We start from the raw sequence: 10,000 nt of genomic DNA, 5'->3' as shown, positions 1-10,000 counted from the left end.
CTTTAAAATGTAGTGAATTTTGAGGGCTTAATTTTAGATTAATCCAGAATTTTAGTGATCGTTTTTGGATATTAATCAATAGTGGAAATCGGCCTAATTCTGCCCTGCTAGCATTTGTGGGTACTTTTCTTTGAATATGTAACAAATTTCTACAGAATTCAGCATGCAGGGCTTCTATTGGGTGTTTGTCCCATCTAGATAGATAGATAGATAGATAGATAGATAGATAGATAGATAGATAGTTTATTGATCCCCAGGGGAAATTCAAGGTCTCAGCAGCATATATACAACACAAACACATTCTTTAACAGCAGAAAGAGTAATTAAAGTATATAATATAAAAACACAACTAAGCAGTAAGGACAGTAGAAGATAAAGAATATGCTAAATATACTAAAATACAAATTATACTAACTAACACTTAATCCAATATATAAAAAATATACTAAAATACAAATTATACTAACTAACACTTAATCTAAATCAATTCTAAAAACAGTATCCACATAGTGGTGATTAATCAATCAGAGGCGCTTGCAATGACTGAGGCAGGGACTGGGCCTGTGATTCTCTGTGCATAGTAAGGTATGGTAAGGTGCTCTAAGGTGCTCTGTGTGAATGAGTGTCATGGTGGTAGTGCAATGGTGATAGTGGTCATGGTGATAGTGCAAATGAGTAAGTCCAACAGTGCAACAATGCAGAAATAAAGTAAAGTAAAGTCTATATATCTATATATTTAACTATTTAAGAAAATGTATAAGTGTGGCCACAGTTCGGCTGTGGCATGGAGGGGGGGGGGGGTTATGCATATGTGCTAATGTGCTAATATAGCACGCAAACAGTGAGGCATAAAGACAGTGGTACAAGTGGCTAGTGGACAGACAGTACCAAACATGGAGGGGGTGAAGAGGCAGACAGATTATGCAGAGAAGTCTATCTCTATTAGAGTAGTCGTGCTTACTGAGTGGACCCCATATTTCACTTTCATAAAGTGCAATTGGCAAAATGACTGTGTCAAATATTTTGGACCAGATTTTAATTGGTATATCTATTTGAAGAAAATTACTTTTTATTGCATAAAATGCTCGTCGTGCTTTTTCTTTTAGTGCATTTACTGCAAGACCAAAGTTTCCAGAGGCGTTAATTTTTAAGCCAAGGTAGTTATAAGAAGTAACATTCTCTAGGGCGGTGTTACCTAGAGTAAAGAGGTGTCTGGTTCCCTGAGGTCTGGGATGCTTCTGGAAGATCATAACTTTAGATTTATCCAAATTGACTGTCAGGGCCCAGTTCTGACAGTACTGCTCTAGCAGGTCCAGGTGCTGCTGTAGGCCCTGTTCAGTGGCCGACAGCAGCACCAGGTCATCCGCAAAGAGCAGGGATTTGATTTTTATGAGTTCATCACTTGAGATGCTGTGATCAAGTGGATTTTGGTGAACACAAATGGCCTCTTCAAGCTTTTGAAGGTTTAATTTGATATGTTTTTGTTCTTTAGTGATGTCATCTGGCATAGGTTTGTACAGGTTTTGGTAAAATGTTTTCCAGGTGTCTGGATTTTGAATTGCCAATTCTTTTGGTGGGGAATTGTTTAAATGATTCCAACTCTCCCAGAAAGTGTTGGTTTGGAGAGAGCCCTCGATTTCTTGTAGCGTTTTGTTGTAGTATTGGTGTTTTTTCTTTTTAATTGTTAATTTGTAATCTTTTAGGGCTTCAGAATAATTTTGTCTCAGACAGGTATTTTTTTGGTCATGGTGTTTTTTGTTTGATAATTGCCTGAGATTTTTCCGTTTCTCTATACATTCATGGTCAAACCATTTTTCTTTTGATGGTTTTCTTTTCTTACAGTTTTTCAGCAGGTTTGCCATTTTGGCGGCTCTGTTATATATATATATATTGTAGATTTCCTCCGCTGCCAGGTTGACATCATCACTATTGGGTCTGAATTGTTTTAAAAGGAACATGTTAATATTGTTAGTAATTTCAACCGAATTGATTGCTTTATGAAATTCAGTCACACTGTCAGATTTCCATTTATATTTCTGATTTAATTGGATTAATTTGGAGGGGATTTGTATAGATGTTTTGTCGTTCATGCTTTTCAAGAATGTGGTTATCTGGCAGTGATCTGAAAAGGGAGACTGTGGTCTTACAGTGAATGCACTTATGGAGGATGGGTCCATGTCAGTAATGGCATAGTCGACTACACTAGTCCCAAGAGCTGAGCAATATGTGAACCTTCCTAAAGAGTCCCCTCTGATCCTACCATTAAGCATGTACAGGCCTAAGGAGTGACAGAGGTGCACTAACTCTTTACCATTTTTGTTTATGGTCTTGTCAGGATTATTCCTGGTCATTGTGATGGGGGTGAGGGTGGCCGATAGATTATTGAATATGTGATTGTTTCCTGTTGGGTCTATACAGTCTGGCTGTGTGCCTGTACGGGCATTGAAGTCCCCACACAGAAGGATATTTCCCTGGGCCTGGAAGCTGTTAATTTCTGTATGGAGCCTGTTAAAGAATTCCTCATCATAATATGGTGAATCATGAGGTGGTGCATAGGCTGCACAGATGAATACATCATTGTCACAGTTAAATGTGCTTTTTTTGAGTTTCAGCCATGCATGTGTTATACCCTTTTTTACTAGTTTCAATTTAGTTGCAAGTTTTTCTTTGTACCAGATTATAATTCCACCAGATTTTCTTCCATGTTTGATGTGGTCGTGTTTAATAGAAGGCAGCAGGATTTCTGTGGTCGTTGGTGCCGGTGTGGATCAGTGAGTTGTCCGGAGCTTCCATATCGAATTGCTCAATGTGTTGCAGTGCTGTTGCGGTGGTAGGACACCATAGTTTAGCAGTCCTGTGGGTTGGAAACATCCGCTTTTGATGCAGGTGTTTTCCATTGGAGTCCATGAGCATGACTGTTTTTTGTGGGGAAGTCTTTGTGGGGTGGGCAGCAGGTTGTTACTCTTAGCTGGTTGTGGTGTTTTAGTGGGTGCTGCGGCATTCCTCTTGGGGGGATTTGATGTCAGCTGTGATGTAGAGGGCATGGTGGTGTTTCTCTCAGCAGGTTGGTGTGAAGGTGGGGCGTGCTGTGGATGGAGTTGAATAGGGGGGTTTCCACTGGTGTTGGTGCTCTCTTGATGCGGCTGTTCTGTTGTTGGCCCTTTTTCTGTTGATGTCATATGTGAAAGCTGTTCTTGTATGTGTTTAATTTCTTTTTCTTTTTCTGTCAAATCTTCTCTTGTTTCAAAGAACTTAGATTCTAGTGGCTGATTCCTCTTGTGAAGTTCACTGATACTGCTTTTCAGGTGGTCGATGGTAACTTTAGTTTCCTCTCTGTGTTGTCTGAACTGTCTCTCTAGTCTCTCAATGCCGTCCCTCTCAGAAAGGTTCTGTTCCCTGATCTCTGTCATTTCGGACTCTAATAGGGACATGCAGTCCTCAATGCGCTGCACAGATATAGGGGTCCTTGGGGTCCGTGGAGTGTGCACGGCTGGATTTGAGTGAGGGGATGGTGGAACAGGGGCTGGTGCTTTAGTGGTCCTCTCTGTTTGTGGGGGAAGACCGTTTTTTTTTCTTTTTCTGCTAAGTTTTTTAATCTCTCAAAGTCCTGCTCAAATCTGTTTAGGCTGGACTCAGGTCCTTGGATCATGACTGTCCCACTGTGATAGAGGTTGATATTAAACTTGGGCGTGGTGTCTAAGTAGAGCTGTCTCATTACTTTATTCCCTGACATTTTTAAGTCTTTGTAGGTCTTTCTTAGGGCTGAGTGCCAGGCTTCCGGGTTTTCTGTATAGAAGAGGAGATCTGATTTCACTCTCTTGTTGTTCAAATGTGTAAAGTCTGCCCTGAGTGTCTCTGGACATTGTTTTAGTAGCTGTGCTCTGAGCTTTTTCTTTGGTCTCAGTTGTTACATTTGTGGGGTAGCTCATTTGCATATCCAGGTTCCGCTGGCATTCATTGGATACTCCAGTGGGGTTCATTTGCATATCAACTGCCGTTGGTGTCTCTGAACATTCTAAAGCTGTTATGGCTGCTTCCATGGCTAGTTTAACCTTTATTATTATTATTCCAAGGTCACTGGTCAGTGTCTATGTTTTAAAACAAGTCCTACCTTGATTTGGTATATTTTTGGTGTTTTGTTAGTCCAAGAGTATCCACGATCCACAGGGCCTTCATGTGGGTTTGGCAGTTCAGTTTCTTTGCTGGTTTTGCTGTTATATTGTCTCCTTGGTTTTCCCTTTTCTCTTATGCTCCAGGTAGCTGCTAGTGCTGGGCTAGAAAAGTTAGCATGACAGTTTTCCTCAGCAAATAAAAATAAAAAATAAGGCAGGTCCTCCTCTTTTACTCCCTGTAGTATATCCCAGTTGTTTCCTGAAGTGTTCACACACGTGTGGATGTCTTTGGTGTCATTGTTGATCACTCCAAATGAATGAAACGATTTGATTTATTAAGAGCTCATATTTTTTTGACTTCACTCACTCACTCACTCACACACACTCACTCTCTCTCTCTCTCTCTCTCTCTCTCTCTCCCTCCCTCCCTCACTCCTCTGTGTACTCCTCTGATGGCTGTTAGGAGGACTTTTGTATTCTGCTTCGTTTGGCTTGATTTTTGTCATTGAAATGCAATAGATTTCCCTGATTCAATTTGGTCTAACCCCCCCCACCTCCTCCTTCTCTCCTTGTTTATTGATGGTTGTTCCTGGAATTGGGATGATGCAGGAGGCGTGTTTTGGGCACTGGGCTGAGGACGACTCAATGCTGGCTGCTCACAGCGGGGTTGCCAAAAGCCCTAGCTCTGAGGGGTGGGAAGCAACTCCACCATGGCAGGATGGAGTGAGAGAGAACAAGAGAGGGAGAGAGAGAGAGAGATGAGAGAGAGAGAGCATAAGAGACAGGGGCAGAGTGAGATGGTAGTCCTTCAGTGGTGTTGTTCTCTGGGGTACTTGGGGAAATGCGTTGGCGGCACCCGCTCCCTCCTTCTCTTTTGTGTGTGGAGGACATGAGTGCTCCCCTGATGAATGAATGTACCCTTGTTCCTGACCCTGGGTCAGTTTTACGCGGTAGCAAAAAAAAGAGCAGCATTCTGGTACATTGAACAAATGTTTTCAACATATTTTCCTGAGCACAAATATTGATTTGTGGAAGGAAATGCAGGAGGTGGAGCGTCCTCTCATCATCCTCAGATGATGTGCCAAAAGATAGATTTTCACCTTTTATCATCTATGTGTGGACGGAGGCTCTAACTGACAGTCCCCGCTGAATCAATATATATGTATATAATGGCTGAAGGTCACAGAGATTTTGCTAAATGCCAGCGGTCGCATTTTATGAAAGGCAAATTCAGGCTCTTATATTTTCAGCCATATCTCCCTCTCTGTACGTTCATCTTCTAATATGGTGTGGGTGGGCAGGCTATCATCGCCTCAGAAGGCTGCAGTTCCCCATACGTCTCCTTAGTAATGAGGCTCCAGTGTTTTTAATTCATTTCCTGAATTGACGTGGCTGTCAGAGGCAGAGCCTGAGAAATGGAGCACTGAGATGCCTCTCCACCTCTCCATCCCCCTCTCCACCTCTCCTTCTCTCTCCACCTTTCCTTCTCCCTCTCCACCTCTCCTCCTTTTCCACCTCTCCTTCTCTCTCTCCACCTCTCCCTCTCCACCTCTCCTTCTCTCTCTCCACCTCTCCTTCTCCACCTCCACCTCACCATCACCTTTTCCCTCTCTCTACCTCTCCTCTCTCTCTACCTCTCCTTTTCCCTCTCTACCTCTTCTGCTCTCTCCACCTCTCCTTCTCTCTCTCCACCTCTCCTCTCTCTCCACCTCTCCTTCTCTACCTCCACTTCCCCCTCTCTACCTCTCCTTCTCCTTTTCCACCTCTCCTTCTTCCTGTTTCCCTGTTGGTCTCGTGTCAGTGGGCCAGACCTACGCAGACGTGTAAACTCCTCTTCACTGAGCTTATTTGTATTACTGTAATTAGCAAGACATCACTGAGACAATTAAATGAGCGCGGCGCAAATGAATTTTCTCGAGCGAGTGCGCGATTGAATCTCGTGGCGAGGAATACCAATGGAGCCACATGGGGCATCTCTGAGGAAGTCTAACGACTCTGACGGCTCTCCTGCCCCCTTGTGTGCCTGTGCTTTCTCCCTCTCTCTGTGGCAGGTGATCAGGGCCCAGGTGTGCACAGGTGTGCCAGATGACTGTTGATTGGCGTGGGGATAAGAAGCCTGCTCTCCCCATGCTGGGCGCTCTACCTACCACCCGGCTTTCGGCTTTTGTTTTCCGTTTTGCATGTCAAACCCAGAGACGGTGATTTGCACTTTTGTTTCATCTTTCATTATACTGACATTCTTGATATTCTTTATTATATTCTTATAATGTGCTTACTATTTGAAATCAGTGTGTGGCCTCTCCCTCTAATGTGCCATGCTAGAGTCGGCATGCCACAGGAAGGGTGTACGGAGGTGTCCAGTGAGCCGTGTCTGAGACGAGAGGCTGGCTGGGTGGACCCAGGGGGGGGGGGGGGGCTTTAACCTGGGGTCGCACTGGGCCGCTCGGTGCCAGGCGAGGCTGACAGGAGCTGTGACGTGACGGGGGCACAGGTGCCCTCGCGCCAGCTGGGGATGGAGGTGGGGGGTGCTGAGGAAGTGGTGGGGGGGGGGGGGGGGGAGGCGGACTGAGGGGTGACACCGGCTTGTGGGTCATTCTTGGACATCTGTGCCCCCCTGATGAGAGGGTTGGACAGGGGCAGCGATTTGCCCGACATCACGCGGACGCCCCCTTAAACACCAGATGCAGTTTTTACGATGAGCTTCTTCAGTGCTCCGTGTGGCTGACCCCCCCTTCAACCTCCGCCCTCACCCCCCCCCCCCCCCCCTCCTCCTCTGGCCCCCTCTCCTCTCCTCACCTCTACTCATCTGCCCTCCCCCCCCCCTCCTCCTCCTCCTCTGGCCCCCTCTCCTCTCCTCTCCTCTCGTCTGCTCCTCTCACCCCTCTCCCCTCACCCGACCTCTGTCTCTTAGCGTCATTAGCATTCGGACGGGGCTCGCGTCCAGCTAAGCTAGCCGCTGGCTCTCGGCTCTCTGACAGGCCATCATAGAGACCTCTTTGCCAAGCAGCCTGCTGTTCCTGTGCCCCACGTCCACGCCTGAGTAACCTCCACACATACACACACACGCACGCACACACACACACGCACACACACACGCACACACACACACGCACACACACACACACACACACACACACACACGCACGCGCATACGCACATACGTGCGCGCATACACACACACACACACACACACACACACGCACACACACGCACACACACACACACACGCATACACACGCACACACACACACACACACACACACACACACACACACACACACACACACATACACACACACACACACACACACACACACACACACACACACATAAGCATATACACACACACACACACAAATATGTCACCCGGCGCCAAGGTCACCCACCGTCAGCCACGCTACGCGTCGGCCGCGATCAAGGCCGGTGACGGCGCTCTGGCGCGAGCGATGACTTATCTCTGTTGCCCAGCGCCCGGGCCGCTCCACACTCTGCTGCGCCGCTGATACCCCACAGCGCCGGCTGGACACTCCGTCTCGCCTGCTCGGTCACTGCTGCCTGGCCAACACTGAGAGGCCCATTCTCCCAGACTCCTCTCCTCCCCCGCTGCCCTCTCTAGTTAGTCTCCGACTGCAAGACAGAAGAACTGAGTTTGTCTGCTGTTACCCATAAGGGAACCCATGAACACTCTGGAACATTTAAGATGATGTTTTAAAGAAGCTTATCTTTCCCCATAGCCAGAGACTAGTGCATGTATTAGCATGGGAAGAAGGGAGGTGAGTTTAGAATAAAACATTCCAGGTATGCACATTTATAGACAGATAGAGAAAGAAAGAGAGAGATAGAGAGAGAGAGATAGAGAGAGGGAGAGAGAGAGAGATCCCTCAGATTTAAGGCATACTGTACATGAGGAAGTAAGGTACTGAAGGTGTGCTGTACCCTGGTGTATTTTTGAGCTTCTCATCTCTCACCTCTCTGTGTTCTGACGCTCGACTCGACTCGTCTTTCTCTCTCTCTCTCTCTCTCTCTATCCCTCTCTTGTCAGAGCAGCAGCCCTGTTTCCCCAGCTGAATCCCCAGGTGTACCACGGCAGAGGTGGTTTGATCTTCAGCATGCAGAGAGAGAGAAAGAGAGAGAGCGAGAAAGAGAGAGACAGAGAGAGTGAGAGAGAGACAGAGAGAGAGAGAGACAGAGACAGAGAGAGAGAGAGCGAGAGAGAGAGAGACAGAGAGAGAGAGAGAGAGAGAGAGAGAGAGAGAGAGAGAAAGAGAGAGAGAGGATGGTGTTCCTTTAGCACCTTTCCCTCTGTCACCTGTTGGAACAGGCCCTTCGGGGAGGGACACAAGTCTAAAAAAAAACCCGCTCCTCTCTCATCCCCCTCCACTGTCCCACCCCACAGTGGCTACTCCCCAATGGACTCACACACCGCTGAATGAGCCTCATGAAGGCACTGAGAGAGACAAAGACACAGACAGAGAGAGAGAGAGAGAGAGAGAGAGAGAGAGAGAGAGAGAGAGAGAGAGAGAGAGAGAGAGAGAGAGAGAGAGAGAGGGGGGAATGTTTGTTATTGCGGCGGTGTAAAAGGTGAGGGTGGATTTATTCGAGAGGAGTATATATTCACTTCCTGTTCCCTTTACCCTTCCTTCCCTCCTCTGTAGCTCTCTGTTGGAGAAGCCTCTGGCATGCCAGACATCTGTGTTGAGACTGAACAAAGACTTTCTATTAGAGAGCAGAGCAAAGCCACATAAGCTCATAGGAATGAGGTGCCAAAAAGCCAGAGAGTGTCCTACTGATAAAACACACACACACACACACACACTCACACTCACACTCACACTCACACTCACACTCACACTCACACTCACACACTCACACTCACACTCACACTCACACACACACACACACACACACACCATACACCTATTCAATCTTAGAGAACTCAATTAAGGCATGTGGCAGGTCCACCATATCAAAAGATTTAGCATTGTGAAATAGTGAAATATCCACTGTGCTGACAGATTGGTTTATTTTTGTTGCTGGTATGCTTGGCTTAGTTTTGCTGTAGCTGTCAGGTTAGAAAAATGCTATTCTACTGCAAACTATATTACTGTATAGCACAGTATAACATAACTTAACCACATAGTATAGCTCTGCATATATGGGATTGCTTATGCATACAGATTATTTACATACACACAATATTTTGTGTTCACTGTGCTTTGGTTTTACTGAACTGCACAACTGCGGCATCCTAACTCTGGAGGGTGTCTAGACTCTAGATAGATATGAACCATTCTTGTAGCCCAGTGCCTCTGTGTGTGTGTGTGTGTGTGTGTGTGTGTGTGTGTGTGTGTGTGTGTGTGTGTGTGTGTGTGTGTGTGTGTGTGTGTGTGTGCGTGCGTGCGTGTGTGTGTGTGTGTGTGTGTGCGCACGTGCGAGCATGCGTGTGTGTGGTGTGTGTGTGGTGTGGTGTGGTGTGGTGTGTTGTGGTGTGTGTGTGGTGTGGTGTGATGTGGTGTGTGTGACACACAGAGTGGTAAAGCTAAAACTGCAGGCAGCATCGTGCAGTGATTGTCCCTCTGCATCTCTCACACAGGGGTTGGAATGTGCCTTGGCCCTGAACAGCTCTCCTCCCATCTGCCTCCCATATTGTAATTAAATTTGATTTGTCTGTGCTATAAAACAAGAGTTAATAGACCACGGGCATTATATGGGAAACACTGTATTAGTTCTGGTTTGATTCATGGTTCTTGCTGTCGCGGGCTGAATCCCTATTTTTGGTGTGTTTGGTCCGAGAAGCCTATGAATTGCTAGACAAAAGCTGGAGAAAGTGCTTCGGGAAACTTCGGGAAACTTTTTTTTAGTGCCTGCAAAAAAAAAAAAAGCTCTCT

The 10,000-nt window shown here is 46.3% G+C and overlaps 1 protein-coding gene across 1 annotated transcript in view; it reads left to right on the top strand.

Moving 5' to 3' along the window:
- Positions 1-6,208, top strand: part of LOC121719858 (alpha-1,6-mannosylglycoprotein 6-beta-N-acetylglucosaminyltransferase B) — a 61,094-nt gene extending 54,886 nt beyond the window's left edge. Inside the window, exon 8 of the mRNA XM_042105649.1 lies at positions 6,164-6,208. Within this exon, the coding sequence (XP_041961583.1) occupies positions 6,164-6,208 (45 nt within the window). The remainder of the gene's footprint in view (positions 1-6,163) is intronic.
- Positions 6,209-10,000: the final 3,792 nt, after the last annotated feature.

This window comes from Alosa sapidissima, chromosome 9 (assembly GCF_018492685.1).
Source record: "Alosa sapidissima isolate fAloSap1 chromosome 9, fAloSap1.pri, whole genome shotgun sequence".
NCBI classification, from domain to species: domain Eukaryota; kingdom Metazoa; phylum Chordata; class Actinopteri; order Clupeiformes; family Clupeidae; genus Alosa; species Alosa sapidissima.
Note: the sequence above shows the minus strand (reverse complement) of the source record. Positions and strands in the feature narration are given on the sequence as shown.